The sequence below is a fragment of the Anopheles bellator genome, chromosome 1, assembly GCF_943735745.2.
Source record: "Anopheles bellator chromosome 1, idAnoBellAS_SP24_06.2, whole genome shotgun sequence".
NCBI lineage: Eukaryota > Metazoa > Arthropoda > Insecta > Diptera > Culicidae > Anopheles > Anopheles bellator.
In genome coordinates this window covers 47,737,870-47,753,571 of record NC_071285.1, presented here as the reverse complement: position 1 = coordinate 47,753,571, position 15,702 = coordinate 47,737,870, and the positions used below count along the sequence as shown (strand labels likewise).

The window sequence follows — 15,702 nt, the reverse complement described above, 5'->3', positions numbered from 1 at the left end:
CCCGGCATCATGTGAGACCGATAAATTAGCGAAGCACCTCCTTTGCACTTCCGTGGCCGCGGCCAAACCACCCACTCAAGGATGGCCGTGGTGGTGGCGCTTGCTTGCTTATAAATTACTGTCTCCGTGGAATGTTGGCACCTTCGGGGGAGGAAAAACAAAACCCGGCCACCATCAAAACACAACTCCTGTTCGGCCGGCGAACGTGCCGACAAGCGGCGCCGGCCACTGGAGTGTCAATTAATCTAGCTAACGTGAAAGATGGATGATGTTTTTCGGTGCTCCGGTCGGCCCCGTGGGCGAAGTCCATTTTCTCGTGCGCACCTTCTGGCCAGGCGACGACGTGTGGCGTCGAACACGTTTGTGGCGATGTGTGGCAACGCTCAGGACACCATTCGGAAGTGCCCGTGGCGGTGGCAACGGAGCGAGCGCCGCTTCCGTTTCGCGCAACATAAAACCGCCCATCAGCGGCGCGCGGTTATGAAATTATTTTATGATTATTCGGTAATAAACGCGCGATGGAAGGCCTCCCTGGCCTTGGAACTTGACCGACGTTAGCCCGCGGTTGTGTCACTTTGATGGAATTTCGTTACGGTGTCTCTGAACGTGTGATGGATCGTTTCGCCGTTCGCATGATGGATCGGTGCGGTGGTTATGCTGGCACCATGGCACATCCACTTGAGTAGTTACGGTGGACCCAACAGACACTCGACATACATGTTTCTGGCACCCAATTAACCCCGTTATTGAAACAGAACGGTCCTGCCACACTGCGCTTACGAGAAGACGTTTATGAAACATAACAAGGAAGCGTGCGCCAAAGTCCCTCATCTTGTTTATTATCCGTTGTTAATGCGGTGTGCCGCCAGCCAACGACTTCGGAAGAATTAAGCGCCAATAAATTTCCCGCATTTTCGTCGGCTCAAAGGAACGGCTTAGCGCGCTCATGTTTTTGCGCACTTTCATTCAGCCTTGACATCGTTCCCGCGAAACGGTCATCTAAATACTTTCACCGGCCCCGGTCCGGACGTTTTGATCACGATGGTCCTCGATGTCGCCGGTTGTAATTTGGTCGCCCTCATCCCGTGAGGATCCCGGGAGGCCATTCATGTGGCGGGGCAACATTTCCCGAGAAGCGTAGCGCTTCCGTGTAGGATGTGTTTTGAAAAATAATAGACCGGCGTTGTTTACCTCCTTGCCTGCGTAGTTGCGCGTATCAGTTTGAACCACCTCGCGTGAATTCGGGCCAACCCGGACCCGGGTGCTATTCTGGTCAGTGGCTACGTAAGCGCTTTCCATTCATTTGCCAGTTCGATTCGGATGTCCGCGCGGGCAGATAACTACATTAGGATCCGGACCGGATCCGTGCCGCCCCGTTCGGTTGTTGTGCCGTCATCGTCCCGTCACTCCCCGTGGGTTGATCGACATTCGCGTCCGGTGACTCAGCCTTCACCCTCAGTGTCTGTGTAGTCTCAGCTGCGGTTGATCAAATAAAACTGACCACCACCGTTCACCAAATTCACCGTCCTTTCGCTGGTGGAATGTTTGTGGTGTGTAGCGCTGAGCAGGGGAAACAGATGTTTACGGTGAGCCCGCGCGGCTGTTTGTCGTCATAAGGTGAGGAGGGGCGGACGGTGGTTCCCGCACAGCCAACGGTGAGCCATTGTTTGTGTTTACACCCGTGCGTGCGTGCGTGCGAGGCGATGTCATTGTCGGTTGGGCGGCCACTGTTGTTGCCACTTTCTCCTTCTTCAATCAGTGTAGGTTGGATGGGTGATGGGAATTTTCGGCGCAATTAACAGTGTTGAATGAGCTTCCTGTGTGTTGCGTTTGCTGGTTCGATGCTAAAGTAGCTGCAGGACAAACACGAAAGTTCCATTTTACAACAGCTAATTATTAAAATACCGTCGAAAAGTTACAAAACAATCCATTCAAAAGTTGTTTGCTTGAATGCCTTCAGCTTTAGCGCCTATGTGTATGCAATACGCACAGCACGTAACTTACTCTTTTCATGCAACCTCCAATGGCGCGTTCTCTCCATGTTGTGTGCAATGTTCTTCGGAATTTTCAAAAGTTTGAACTTTTAAGCCCAAGGAAACCGGAAAATATCCCAGTTAATAATCGTTTCGCTTTCGCGGACGTACGAACACCGGATGAAACCTTGTTAAAACATATTTTATTTCCTTACCTAACAGTTAGCAAATCCAATCACAACATCAAACGGTCTTTAAGACCCCCTCGATCGCTCGGCCCGTGCCTTACATTTCATCCTCCACGTTCACCTTGTTCGAGTACGCCAGCTTCTCGATGGGTGGCGCTTGCTTCTCCGTCGTCTGCTGCTGCTCCAGTGCGAGTCGTTCCTGGGCCTCAATCGACCACGGTTGCAGCTCACCGGAAGCGAAGAACCAGTAGACCACACAGCCCACCAAATAGATGCCGGCCGCAATGTAGAACACCGTCTTCCACTCATCGTCACTCTTGTTCGACGTAATGTACCCGGTAATAATCGGGCTCACGATGCCCGGGATGGTAGCGAACGTATTTGAGATGCCCATCAGCACACCGGCACTCTTGGGCGACAGATCGAGATGGTTGACGGCGAATCCGGACCACGCGAACGCCCCGAACCCGACGGCGATCGTGATGCAGGTGATGGTCGGTCCCGGCTCCAGGATGAACGCTCCGATAATCATGAATACGGTCTGGGCGAGGAACGCACCGCAGTTGAAGTACCGCCGGACCTGCGTCGTCGTCAGGTATCCCTTCTCCTGGCACCAGTCGGCCAGAATGCCGGACACGAACAGCAGGATACCCATCACGAGGTACGGCACCGCCGAGATGAACCCGGTCTTCTCCAGCTCAAAGTGCATCGCCTCTGCAAGGACAACGCATCAGTTAGCTAATGGAACCGATTCTCACCCAAAGTTCCTCCTTGTACCTTTCAAAAACGTTGGCAACTGCGTAAGGAGCGTGTAGAAACCCCAGTTCTCGGAGAAGTGCGAAACAACCAGCGCCCAAACGGCCACCGACGTAAGGATGCCCTTCCACGGGTGGCGCACCTTCTCCAGTTCGCCCTCGGTGCGTCCCAGTGACTCCAGGATGAACTCCTTCTCGCGCGGCGTGATCCACTTGTCCACCTCGGGCGACGACTTCACGATGAACATCCACGCCACGAACCACACGCATCCGATCGCACCGAACACGTAGAACACGCTCTCCCAGCCCCAGGCGTTCGCCAGGACCCCGCTCAGTGGCATGGCCACTACCGTACCGGCGTAGTTCCCGGCGAACGCGATCGACGCCATCCGGGACCGCTCGTTCGGGGGTGCCCAGCGGGACCACACGGCATGGATACACGGGAAGGTCACACCCTCGAAGATCCCTTCGATGATGCGGACCACAAACAGGACGGCCACGCCGGCCTTCGCTGCGAGCGGCGTCAGAAGGGTCAGCACGGCCGTCACTCCGATTCCGACACCGAAAACCTGTTGAGCGCCAAACAAAGTTCCACTAATGACCCGCGCGGCTATCGGGAGTTCTGTCACCACTTACGTAATTGCCTCCGAAACGGTTCGAAATGAAGCCACCCAGAAACGGGGTGCAGATGTAGCCGTAGAAGAACGAGCTCAGCACATAGCCCTGCAGGCTGGAACTCCAATCAAAGTATTGCTCCTGGAAAGTGTGCGAAAGGAAGTGAACAAACAAAGTCGTCGTGATTACCACGGACGGACCAATCGGGGGGGCCGGAAGCTTGGACAACTTACGTATCCCACGGTGCCGTCCTCGTAGTGAACGGTCCTATTTTCCGTCATCGCCACGATGGCCACGCTCAGGTTGACGCGCAGCGAGTAGACGTTGAAGAACCCGAGGAAAGCCATAAACACCACCACGTACCGGCGTCGCTTCCAAAACATCCACAATGGCCCGTCGATTCCATCGCTGCCCGAGCGGGGAGAGAGAGAGAGAGAAATGGAAAAAGGATTAGTTGGACGCGATATTGCGTGGACGCTCGCAAGGAAAACTATCGCCAAGCACTTTGTTTGTCTCTCGCTCCGGACATGCTCCGTACGCCAATGCATAATTTGCTTCCGACCATCCGACCAAGGACACCATTTTTCAGGGCCAACCTCTTACGAACCATACATAAACATAAGCTAGCAAATTGTAAAATGATAAACTCGTTTCCAAACGCTGTCGATTCTGATGGAGGCCACGCAAACCGACTGCTTCCGTAACAGAATAGTGTATTTCAATAGAAAAACCGATGGCGTCCCGATGTCACCAACATCACTACCGACGTAATCATCAACCATTCTGCATTCTCTATTTGCAACTCATTACCCAGCATGAAGGTGCATCATCGTTACGAGCGGACACATGTCGCGGGCGACAACAATTGCTGTGATTGAACGCCGACCTGTTGCTGCTGTCCGCACACTAGTTGATACTCCTAAACAGATGGCAAATACCCCACCGGCCATCGGATAACCCACGGGCACTTCAAACACACTCGGCGGAACCGATCGTTTAATTAAAACCCGCAAGTGGCCATCGTTTGCCGTCTAATCTGGCCGAAAGTTAATGGATTGAAGGCAATAAATATTAACTCGCCGCTCGCTTATCGCAACATGCGCCCGTATCGGTCGCGGATGGCGCTACTGATACAGAGGCCCGCATCCCTGGCTCCCGAAGCCTAGTCCCGGATTCGCAACCACCGCCGACGTGTATGCTGCACAGAGCGCACCCATTCATCGCGAAACTCTGTACCGCCTCTGCTGTCATCCGTGCTGCGTGGGGTTCGAATAAATATGACGGCAATAAACTGGAAATCAAATCCAATTAATCCGTGCTACAATGTAGCTTTGTGTGCCCCTCGGCGCCCCTCGAATGGCGCCTCGGTGCCTGATTCAATTTAAATCGCTCCGGCGTCTTCAAGAGTCGGTCCAAGGTCCATTAAATTCCACTTCCTTTAAGGCTCGCGATCACGTTGGCAGCTGTGCATCTTCCCAGCGCAAGGTAAGACCTCCCGCCGTTGCATAAACTTGACCGACTCACCGTACACGAAAGGCCACACGTGGCGGGAGCGAATGTGCGTAACTGGCCAACCATTCCAATGGAACTGCGGCCTTAACGGTACGCCTTACACTGACCTTGATCACCCGGAAAGGCCCCGGCAAAAGAACGAGCTACACATTCCCGCCGATGCCCGATCCCTCGCGGAAGTCTCGCCCGTGTTGCCAAGCCCATTATTTATGCCGACCGACCGAGCCGGGTCCGCGAAATTCCTTTCACTTTCACAGTTGTCAAGCTCGCCTCCAGCAGCAAGCCATTCTATTGGTTCCACCGGACTTACCTCACTTTATTGTCCGGCTTAGCTTCCATCGCGGTGGCCGAATGAAAGTGGTTGATAAGCCACGGCGCTTGTAAAGCAACACGTGATGCTGTTGGCAGCTCTGCCGATGCTTATCTGACGGCTCCTTCACAGCGGTCCTTCGGCGGCACTGTTTGCGGAAGACTTTTTGACGTCACAGGACCACCGAGCACCGTGACACACACAATAGACCGACCGACCGAACCAGGAGCCAAATGCACCGTCAAGCGAGCCGCAGGAGGAACTGGTTTCTTGTGGCGGCAACGTTTGCGAAAGTTTCTCAACTTGGCCGACCCGGCGGACGGTACGGCACCCCGGCACCTCAACGCTCAGCAACGCAGCAGCAACAATCGAAGCGCCCGTTCCAGTTGACCACGCTCCTGCGACTGACGGACTGGCGGGTGGTTCGCCTAGCTCGAAGCTGCCGGTGGCCGCCACTGGCGCTGCGCATTGTAGGTGTCATTATCGTCAAACGTTGGCCCCGCCGAGGCCCCCCCCTGCCCGCGGCTTATCGAGTTCGTTCCGGGGAATATAGGTGCAGGGCCTCCATGGCCCGGGGGTGTATCGGGGCCCCGCACCGGACGGCGATTGTCTCGGTGAGGCGAGCCGGGCCAAGATTGGCAAGGAAGATGAGCCGAAGATGATGGGTCGCAAGGGGCTACTGGCTGGCTGGCTACACGGATGGTCGCAAGTGTCGGACCAGCGGGTCCAACAGGAATCGACAGTAGATATGTGATGGACGGACCGATATGAGAGATATACGTGGTCTGTTCAAAAAGTATTGCGACATTTGAATATCCGCGGGCTACGTATATCCGATTTTTGATTTTTTTTTTGTGGCGTTAGAGTGCCACACATGTCAGTGGCTTATGGTGAAAAAGTTCGGCCATTTCAAATTATCACTTAATCTTTGACAGCTGTTTTGCTTGGAGAAGTTTTGGCCCATCGTCGATCTTTCTTTGCTCCAAAAGATGGATCAAATTTTGCGCGAAAAACTAAATTGAAAGCGAGGGCGCATTCGAAATGTTGACTGTGGCTTATTGTGAAACTATTGTGACCTAAAGCAACGTTTATTGGTGGTTCAAAATGTTCTCAGAGGGCCGAAAAGATGTGAACGACGAGAGCCAAATTTGGTCGAATGTGAAGGTTTTGCTTACAATTTTCTTGGATTGCAGGGGTGTGTTGCATTTTTTTAAGTAATGGTGTTCGTTATTGCAGAACTAGGTGTGTACAGATCCCGGGTACACGTCCCTTTTCAGGCAACCCAGGGGCCTGGACCCTTACATAACAAATGGCTGGGCTGGCCTGGTTTAGACTTCTTGATTTGACTTCTCGAAGTTTTGACGTAGGAACCAAGGTCGCTTTACTATGAACATTACGATGGCCGTTTACAAGACATTTACAAAACATTCAAACATTTATGTACGATATTTACAATTTACAAAACAAAACATTTATTGCGTCGAGCGGCGCGTTCCGTGGGGCGTGGTGCATCATGAGATGTTGCCATAAGGTAGATCGGAATAATTAGGAATATTACCTGCAATATTAGCTGAAGGAGTCCTATTTAATCTCTATATTAAATTTGCACGCGGTCTACGGATTATCTAGATGTTTCATTGTTTGTGGTAGTTCTGTTCCCCTAAAAAGTTTCCCCTCCAACTTTGGACCAATTGGATCGGTGATTAGATACATTATTTCAAGCACGGAATAACTTTAGTTCTTTAGTCCTTTGCTCTAAAACTAACTTCTAATCAATACAAATCAGACTGAATAAAATTCTCAAAATGATCCTTAATTTACACTGGAGAACACCAACAAATCTCGTCCTAAGCCTCGCTGGCACGCAAAGACTATCGCTTGAAATTAACAAACTAAAAGAAGGTCTAATCAATAGATGCAATAATTCAATCCACCGTACAATACAAGACCTAATTATCTGAAGTTTTTAAAGTTAACTAGTTGTAAGATGTTTTTAGTTATTAGTTATTAGTTATAGGTATGATAAAATGACTCAATGCCACGTGGCATAACATGTAATTTAAATAGATTTTAATCGAAATATTTTCATTTCAATCATTTTGATACCTTAGAATTATTAAATAGCTGCAATCCCAATGTGAAATATCTCTGTACTCTTATGTAACCAAGCATTTATGCATAATAAAGATTAAAAAAAAGGAAAAAAAAGTTCTTTAGTCCTGATAAAGAGCGAAAAGACATCGGTGATTGAAGGTGCATTCACATAAGTTTCGGGCACGTCAGAAACACCTTAGCGGTGAGATTTCGATCAGAAAAGCATCGTACGATGGCCGTTCGCTGACGCATGTTGCCGCACTTTACATAAGACCCGAATCTCCCGAAATAATGAAGCGCACGTCAACTCGGAATCAGCTGATCGGGACCGGAAATCATCTCGCCCGATCAGCGATAGTGTCTCCACGATGCCCACTCGGAACAGTGGTGGCAGAGCAATTCCCGGTAAACCGCAGATAATGCTTGGCGTCGCGAAGGAAAGGCCCTCCATTACCTAACCTAGCCGAGAACAGTGACCTCTAACCGCCGTAGGCCCGCCATACTCTTGTTTACATCGTAAATTACTAGTGCACGGTTCTGGTGGAGCGAAGACGAGCCGGAGTTAACAAAACAAACTCGCCACAACAACGCCAACACGCAACGTGTCGACAACGACGCTAACCCCGCTATCGACCGGTAGTGGCATTAAGGGCATCCTCTCGCTCGCACTTATCTTTACGATCCCCATTGTTGTTGCGATGTCCCCATCAGGCCGTGCGGTTGCGAATTGACAGTCGGTTGATAGCTTCGCCGGAATTCTCCGTCGCAGGTTGATTGTCGTAAAAGTCGTCACTTATCTGCGGGAAGGCCAGCCCAGTGAGGGGGGCCCTGCCTCCGCGTATCCGCGTTCTCCCGGCCAGCTGGCCAGCGGCTGCGGGTGACAAAATGGAAGCATTCTTTTCCCCCCCCCCATGTATGGCCCCGTACGATCTCCCGCGGGGGTGATAAGTGTTGAATGAGCGGGAAATGCACAGATTGTGACCTCCGTGCCACCGTGCCGTGATTAGATAAAGGAAAACGGGTTTCCACCGAACTGGTTTATGCGACGGAGCTGATTAAGCGGTGGTAATTGGCAGTTACGGGCCCCGCATGGGCAGGGAGGACCGATAGCATCATCGAGCAGATAGTGAGCATAGAATGGTCCCAATGAAGCGCTGGATCAGTTGGAGTGCGCCATGCTTGGCGATTGCAATACTTTTCCCCGGACCACCCCGACTACGTCCACTTCAAGTTCAGCTTTTCACCAGCCTCAGCTATCGCTCAGCGGACACGGACACTTTTACTTTCCTTCCTAGACTCCGGGTGCCGGAGGCGGTTGGCGCTGTGAAGTGGCCAGTGAAACGTAAGCAGAAAAACAAACATGCGCAAGCGCGAACCTGTTTCCGCGCCTAATGCAAACCACGTGCTGCACGGCGATGTTGTGCAGTTCGTCTCGCAAGGTAAGTGTCCCTTTTTTATGCTCAACCCGTCACTGCGCGCTGTGGTCCCGGCGATCGGTTGCACGTGATGATGACAGATGCATCACTCACTGCCTGCGCGCAAGACCCGGCACGTTGAAAGGTTCGCGGGCACTTGCGCCCGGGTCCTATTACCGTCGCGGTGTGACGCAGTGGATTAGTCCCTAATGTTGCCAGACCCTTTAATGTATCCAATCAACTGTCGGACGCTCCCATACCGGCGAGGGGTTGTCGTGCGTAAGCGCTCAGATTAACTAATCAATGCCCGTACAAGGAGCATCGGGATAATCAAGGCTGAGTGCGGAGTTTCGGAAAACGTCACCCGCAGGTTTCTGCTGTCAGTTGTAATGGACGGCGATGGCGTTTTCCGGTCCGAGGGCACGTTAACGCAGAAGGAACCGTGCGGCTGTCGTTACGGAGTTTTTTTTTCTGTTTGCGCTGCCGCCTGTTTACCGAAACATTTCTCACGCCCAACACCTTACGCTCGCGATGTGTTCCTTGCCTTCTTCGATATTTCAATTCGGCCAGTGCTCAGAAAACGTTCGGTGCCGCAGTTCCGTTATCGTCGTTTTGTTTGGGAACTAGCAAGTCTGGGCAAACAAGTCTGGCCAAGTGTAATCGCAGCTCACAGCACGGCTGATTTAATTGGTATGTTGAAGTAATGCTACAATTCATTTACCTCTTATTCACTTCTCTTCGTTATGAGTTCTTGCACCGTTTGAATAAAATTGCCACTTTCCCTGCTACTCGCTGGAAGCAGACAGCTAACGGAATCTCCATGTCTACTATGATCCAATGCGAAGTTCCTCCTAGTCATTGGTTCTCGGTTGACATTTGGCACATTTCAATTGTACACCGCGCGATAGACATGTCGCCGTCCCTCTCAAAGATAATGAATCAATTTTCCGCTTCTTGTTTTCCCTTATTTTTCCCTAGAGTCGTACATTTTCCCCGGTGACGTAACAGCCATTAGAAAATCGATTATCAAATTACGACAATCAACGGCAATCTAAGGGCAAAATCGATTGTTACCCACTTACGCCGCAACTTCCAGTTATCACATAGTCTATTCGAAGCAAACCTTGGTTTGCAAAATTCAAACCTCAACTCAAACCCCGGGCTGACAAGATTGTGGGTCCGACAACCCCCCTGGACCGGAATGGGGCCGGTCATCAATGGGGAGACAGCTTCCCTTCCCCTACCGAGACCACGCTGATTGCGCTGTGTCACCACTTCAATGTCAGGGTTTGTGCCTTTCGTTCGCAGGTTAAGTAGCCGATTTGTCGACGATAATGTCCATCGGCCATCGGTCCAGAGCGGCGCGCCCGTGGGATAGGTTCAGTACGGTGCTGGCAGATGCGGTGAGAGCACATCCCGGCTCCGCTTATCGATGGACGCCACGGAGAGCAGCAAGCTAAGGTAAACGGGCCCCAAACGGCCGGTGGCGGAGGTCCCACAGCACTTATCTCGAGGATGCTCTAATCTCCCTTCGCGGCAGCGATGGAATCGACGCGCCATTGTGGATGTTTTGGAAGCGACGCCGGTACGTGGTGGTGTTTATGGCGTTCTTTGGCTTCTTTAACGTTTACTCGCTGCGCGTCAACCTGAGCGTGGCCATCGTGGCGATGACGGAGAACCGGACCGTCGAGTATCCGAATGGAACCATCGGTTACGTAAGTCTTGGGCTCAAGCTCTTGAATCCCGCCTTTAATCCCGAAACCCTTCGACGACGCTTCCACAGGAGCAAGAGTTTGACTGGGACTCCACCACCAAAGGCTACATCCTGAGTTCGTTCTTCTACGGCTACATCTTCACGCAGCTCCTGGGTGGCTACATCTCCAACGCGCTCGGAGGCAACTACGTAACGCGGATCTCCAAGTCCCCGACGCTCGTCCCGATCTGATGAACTTCCTTTCCCACCCACTGTGACAGGTGTTCGGGGTTGGCGTTGGTGTGACGGCCGCACTGACCCTGCTGACCCCGCTGGCAGCCCACGGGGGCTTCGGCTGGTTGATTGCGGTCCGCGCCCTGGAGGGGTTCTTCGAAGGAGTCACCTTCCCCTGCATCCACGCGATCTGGTCCAAATGGGCCCCACCGAGCGAGCGATCCCGGATGGCATCGATCACCTTCTCCGGCGTGTTCACCGGGACCGTCGCATCGATGCTGCTGAGTGGAGTCCTTGCGGACACGGTCGGTTGGGAGAGTGTCTTCTACATTCTCGGTGGCTTCGGGTGCGTCTGGTTCGTCGCCTGGATGCTGATCGTGAAGAAGTCACCCGAAACCGATCCGCACATCACGCCGAAGGAGAAGGAATTCATCCTGGCAACGATGCAGCGTTCGGGGAGCTCAGCCAGCGAGCGGATCGTTCATCCCTGGCGTGGTATCCTTACGTCCACCGCCGTCTGGGCGCTGGTAGTGGCAAGCTTCGCGGAGAACTGGGGCTTCTACACGCTCCTGACCGAGCTGCCGACGTTTCTGAAAGGTTAGCTGCAAGGAGAGTTCCATTCCAGGACCGGCGTAATCAATTGCCTTCACGTACAGATACGATGCACTTTGAGCTGCAAACGGCCGGCTTCCTGTCGGCGCTGCCCTACCTGGTGCTCGGGCTCCTGCTCAGCTTCGCAGGATATCTGGCCGATCTGTGCCAGATCCGCGGGTGGCTCACGACGACCCAGGTCCGGCGGTACTTCAACTGCGGAGCGTTCCTCGGCCAGACCGTCTTCATGCTGATCGGGGCGCTGGTCCTGCGGCCCGGCCCGACCATCGCCTGCATCACGATCGCCGTCGGCGGGGGCGCTTTCGCCTGGTGCGGGTTCGCCGTCAACCACCTGGACCTTTCGCCCGCCAGCGCCGGCGTGCTGATGGGAATTTCCAACACGTTTTCGACCGTCGCCGGCATTCTCACGCCCATCGTCTCCGGCCAGCTCACCGCCGGCGGCACCGAGAACGAGTGGCGCACGGTTTTCTTCATCGCGGCCGGCATCTACCTGGTCGGTTGCGTCACGTACTGGTTCGGGGCCTCCGGCGAACTGCAGCCGTGGTCGGTCGAGGCGCGGGCGAAAGAACAAACCAGCCACGAGCCGGCACCCCACGTCCCGGCCGGGATGGCGCTGGAACCGAAGTCGCATAAACCGTAAGGCACCGACGGCCGCCGACACAGAAATTGTTTTCTCTCCGTTTCACCAAACTCCTCCGAAATCCTCCGGTCCCGTGTGCGAACCCCTTGAGGAATGTCGTCGATAACACTGTTTACACTGAAACGGTTTGAAATGTCAAACGAAATTAGCCAGCCGTGACCGGGGACCGGGGAAGCATCAACCACGGTGGGCCAAGGCGTGCTGCACCGATCAGAAGCTTCACCTGCCATTCTGATGCCGCTGCGATGCCGGTTATTGTCTGTCCGTGAGTTCCCCACCAATGTGAGCAATAAAAGCAAGCGATGCCTTTTAAAAAAATAACGTTTAATAACGGAACGCAATTAAAGAGAAACGATGCCCAACGATCGATCCCACTACCAAGTGTTCCTCAGAGGGTTACTTCCGGAACCAGCGGAGCCTGTTAACAAGGCCCACACGATGGACGCGCTTCCACTTAATTATTATTCAAAATATTTAAAACTCAAATCATACACCGGCAGCGCCGGACGACGTCGCTCGGCATGCGGACGATAAAGCGAGGCACATTTCCCGTTTCCGGTCCGGGGCGACTGGTTTAGGCGAGTTGATCATTTTCCCCAGCGTGCTCGACTTGATGGATGACACAAGCCCCGCCACCCCCGGGCATTAAGGGCTCCCAGCTTGGGCCGCCGGGGCCAGAGGCAATCGCGAGCTCCGGTGTCCAGTGTTTATCAGCTAATCGCCGGCGATGATGGTATTAATAACCGGCCGATGGCCTTCATTAGGCCCCACATTCGCCCGCTAGGAAGGATCTTCCCGACGGGAGGGAGGCACAAATTAATTTTCTTATCTTACTACACTTTAGCGCTGAAAGATGTCCATTTGCTAAGTAGGGCCCCCTTTTACTAAGGGGCCCCGGTGAAAGGGATTACGTGATAAGCTTGCCCTTTTGGTGGCGGTTGAAGAGTCTTTGAACGTAGTAGGCTGGCAGGAAAACATCCCCAAAGGAGTAGGCTCCGCGGAGCAATGAGCGGGTTTTCAAAGAAGGCGATTACAGAAGCTGCTAAGAACCAGAAGTTGCGCTCCATAAACAATGGAAAACGGTGGCCAAGAAATCGATCCCCAGGAACTGAAGCGGCGTCGAAAGGTTGAGCAACTTCTCGCCAAGAAGGCGGCCACGCAAGAAGCTCGAAATCTACAGTTCAAGGTGAGTTCGTGCCGCCTCGCCGCTTCGAGTCCTTCAAGCTACATTGTTGCTACCAAACAACCACCAGGACCAGCTCAGCCGGGAACGGGGATTTTCGGACGTAACGGAACGGAAATTTTTCGACGAATGGGAGCGAATGGTTTGCCAGGTGAAATCGGAGCAGCTACTGGAAGACCTGAAGCAACTGCAGCAAGGGCTGGGCACTGTGGTCGATCGTAAAAACGGTTGCATCAGACGGTTGGTAACCTTCCGGGATGAGATCGGCGGAATCCACGACCAATGTCTGCGGCGACTGCGGAACATCATCCAGTATTACATTCGTACGTTGAGCTAAGGTCCTCTCTGTTTGATGAGCCATTAATGTTCTTCAACAACCGTAGGTCTGAAAGACTTTCTCACCGCGACCATGATGGTGCAATACCAGGAAGACCGTCAGAAGCTTCTGAACGAGTTCGGTGAAGAGTCGGCGATGAAGGAGGTACGTGAGCCGATGAATGATACCACTCTTTTTCCGCTCTCAGGTCTGCTTTTCTTTTCAACCGAAGGACTATGGCACTTGCCAGATGGACCAACTCGAAGCCTCACTAGGCCGACTGCGGGAGAAAATGGCCCAGGAAGCAACGGACGATTACAACTGGCGGCTCGAGTGTGCCGATGCCAACATTAGCCAGGTAAGAGCTGGCTCCACATACACCCTGGGCCGAAACGTCATTAAGTGCCCTTCGTTCGCGTAGCAAGTGGAAAAGTGCGAAATTTTGCGCGATCAAAAGTACACCGAAATGGTGTCCCTCTACCGGCGACTTCAGGCCACACTCGGGGAGTACTTTCGAACGGTGCTGTTTCCCGAGCGCCAAACGTCCTACGATCGGCTTGTGACCAGCACTCGCCACCAGCAGGAAGGGATCGAGCAACGCCGCTGTCAGATCGCCGTTTTGGCGCTGAAGCAATCGCAGCTTGACCACACACTCACGCTGGCCAGGATCGGTGGCCGACGGAAGCTTAACACGCAGCGCAACTGTCGGTTACTGCTCGAACTGAAGGTGCACCTGTTGAAGCAGCAGGAACACCGGCTCACCGAGGACTATCGGTTGAAGTTGCGCGAGGTTTGCTCCATAACGCACCACCTGAAGGCACTGCTCGCGGATCATCTTCTGTGGGGCGAACGGGTAGCGAAGCTTGCCCGACTCTGCGGTCAGTACGAAACGGAGCAGGATGCCGGGTTCGCCGCTCGGTGGTTCCATGATTCGGACGACGAAGACGACGACGGTGGCCTTTACGGGACCCTGTTCCGCAAGATCAACCGAATCGAAGCGATCAACATAGTGCTGCGGGAGGAACGTGCCATTCTGAGGCACCAAAACGAGGCCCTCCAGTCCACGGTGCGGGTCTACTGCGGGCGGCATAAAACTAGCGACCCGGAAAGGCTGCACCTGTGCGGACAGGAAATTACTGGCCACCCATAAACTCGCGCTCGAGATTAGCCGCAAGCGCCTCTTTTGGGGACTATGCTCCGGTAACGTATCGCTGCGCCCGTTAAAAGCTTTGCGTAATTTTTCGGGACCCGACCGGGGGCATCCGGTCGGGACTTCTCAGAAAATGGCCCTAATCTAACCCCTTCGCTTCTTTGTCACCCGTAAGTAGCGGTCCCTTCGGTCATTCATATCTTCAAAGGGCACACTTTGACCACGATTAGCCACGAGCTGGGCACGCGCTTTAACGGCACACCGCCATTATTCACTTTCAACCGCAACACGCTTAGTCCATTGTGGGGTCGTTGAGCATCTAAAATATTAGTCGAAAGCGGGTTAAATAGCAAGTAGCTGCATCAGGTGTATAAATCGAAATTACGGTGGTTTTTCGATGAAGGCTCTCAAAATAGTTTCATTTTCGCCAGTGACAATCCGATGCAAAAGCGACATTCTTTGGTTGAAGAAACATTGCCGTTGGTTCCATTTGAGTTGAGTAAAGATCGTTCCCATGTCTTTTAAACGCAGGGAAAATCGGTGCTTAAGACACATTCACTGTTTCAACTCATTGTTATTGCATTTGTGTTGGATAGAAATCCAAAACACTAGTTTTGAATGGCGAAACCATATCTCACATCACTTCACTGCTGGAGCATGTTCACTAGAAGCTTCCACAAGCAAATGGTGAGTTTCGACGGCTTTTTCTTCAAGTAATCAGCAAAAGTAGTGAGTTCCGCAAATGCCCGTTATGCGAAACGAATCTCAACATTTCTATAAGGTCGAACAACCCCTTATTACCTTATTTTTGGAGAACAACGCTCATACATTTTTAAAGCTTAGAGTCAAATGAAAAAATTCGAACATATCAAATCGGAGGAATTCATAAAACGCTACCAGCAACAACCTAAACATCAACCGAACAAATTCAACAACTAATATGATGCCGTTAATGTGTCGTTAATCTGCACGACCATTTGAATTCAAATTCGTCTCCCACACCGACAATTTT

General features: G+C 52.6%; 3 protein-coding genes across 3 annotated transcripts; 2 read left to right on the top strand and 1 right to left on the bottom strand.

Moving 5' to 3' along the window:
* Window positions 1–2,186: 2,186 nt before the first annotated feature.
* On the bottom strand, window positions 2,187–5,733 carry LOC131212867 (sialin-like). The gene is made up of 5 exons (XM_058206927.1): window positions 5,354–5,733; window positions 3,765–3,939; window positions 3,553–3,672; window positions 2,939–3,485; window positions 2,187–2,875 (listed from the first exon to the last, which is right to left on the bottom strand). Exons 1-5 carry the CDS (start codon window positions 5,380–5,382, stop codon window positions 2,259–2,261), a joined length of 1,488 nt encoding a protein of 495 aa, XP_058062910.1. The 5' UTR covers window positions 5,383–5,733; the 3' UTR covers window positions 2,187–2,258.
* A 4,561-nt stretch (window positions 5,734–10,294) lies between these two features.
* On the top strand, window positions 10,295–12,041 carry LOC131215754 (sialin-like). Its single transcript, XM_058210149.1, has 5 exons — window positions 10,295–10,323; window positions 10,403–10,577; window positions 10,646–10,765; window positions 10,837–11,386; window positions 11,446–12,041. The coding sequence occupies exons 1-5, from the start codon at window positions 10,295–10,297 to the stop codon at window positions 12,039–12,041; spliced, it is 1,470 nt and encodes a 489-aa protein (XP_058066132.1).
* Window positions 12,042–13,113: 1,072 nt separating this feature from the next.
* LOC131215753 (uncharacterized) lies at window positions 13,114–14,690 on the top strand. The gene is made up of 5 exons (XM_058210148.1): window positions 13,114–13,227; window positions 13,295–13,547; window positions 13,608–13,705; window positions 13,773–13,898; window positions 13,962–14,690. The coding sequence occupies exons 1-5, from the start codon at window positions 13,114–13,116 to the stop codon at window positions 14,688–14,690; spliced, it is 1,320 nt and encodes a 439-aa protein (XP_058066131.1).
* Window positions 14,691–15,702: the final 1,012 nt, after the last annotated feature.

Bases quoted from the DNA above. Each gene is read 5' to 3' on its own strand.
- LOC131212867 (XM_058206927.1), bottom strand. From the start codon at position 5,382: ATGGAAGCTAAGCCGGACAATAAAGTGAG. The intron at 3,940-5,353 runs GTAAGTCCGGTG...CCGCTCGGGCAG, and splicing joins AAGCCGGACAATAAAGTGAG to CGATGGAATCGACGGGCCAT. The intron at 3,673-3,764 runs GTAAGTTGTCCA...CACACTTTCCAG, and splicing joins AGGACGGCACCGTGGGATAC to GAGCAATACTTTGATTGGAG.
- LOC131215753 (XM_058210148.1), top strand. From the start codon at position 13,114: ATGGAAAACGGTGGCCAAGAAATCGATCCCCAGGAACTGAAGCGGCGT. The intron at 13,228-13,294 runs GTGAGTTCGTGC...AACAACCACCAG, and splicing joins CTCGAAATCTACAGTTCAAG to GACCAGCTCAGCCGGGAACG. The intron at 13,548-13,607 runs GTACGTTGAGCT...CAACAACCGTAG, and splicing joins CATCATCCAGTATTACATTC to GTCTGAAAGACTTTCTCACC.
- LOC131215754 (XM_058210149.1), top strand. From the start codon at position 10,295: ATGGACGCCACGGAGAGCAGCAAGCTAAG. The intron at 10,578-10,645 runs GTAAGTCTTGGG...ACGCTTCCACAG, and splicing joins CGAATGGAACCATCGGTTAC to GAGCAAGAGTTTGACTGGGA. The intron at 11,387-11,445 runs GTTAGCTGCAAG...CTTCACGTACAG, and splicing joins GCTGCCGACGTTTCTGAAAG to ATACGATGCACTTTGAGCTG.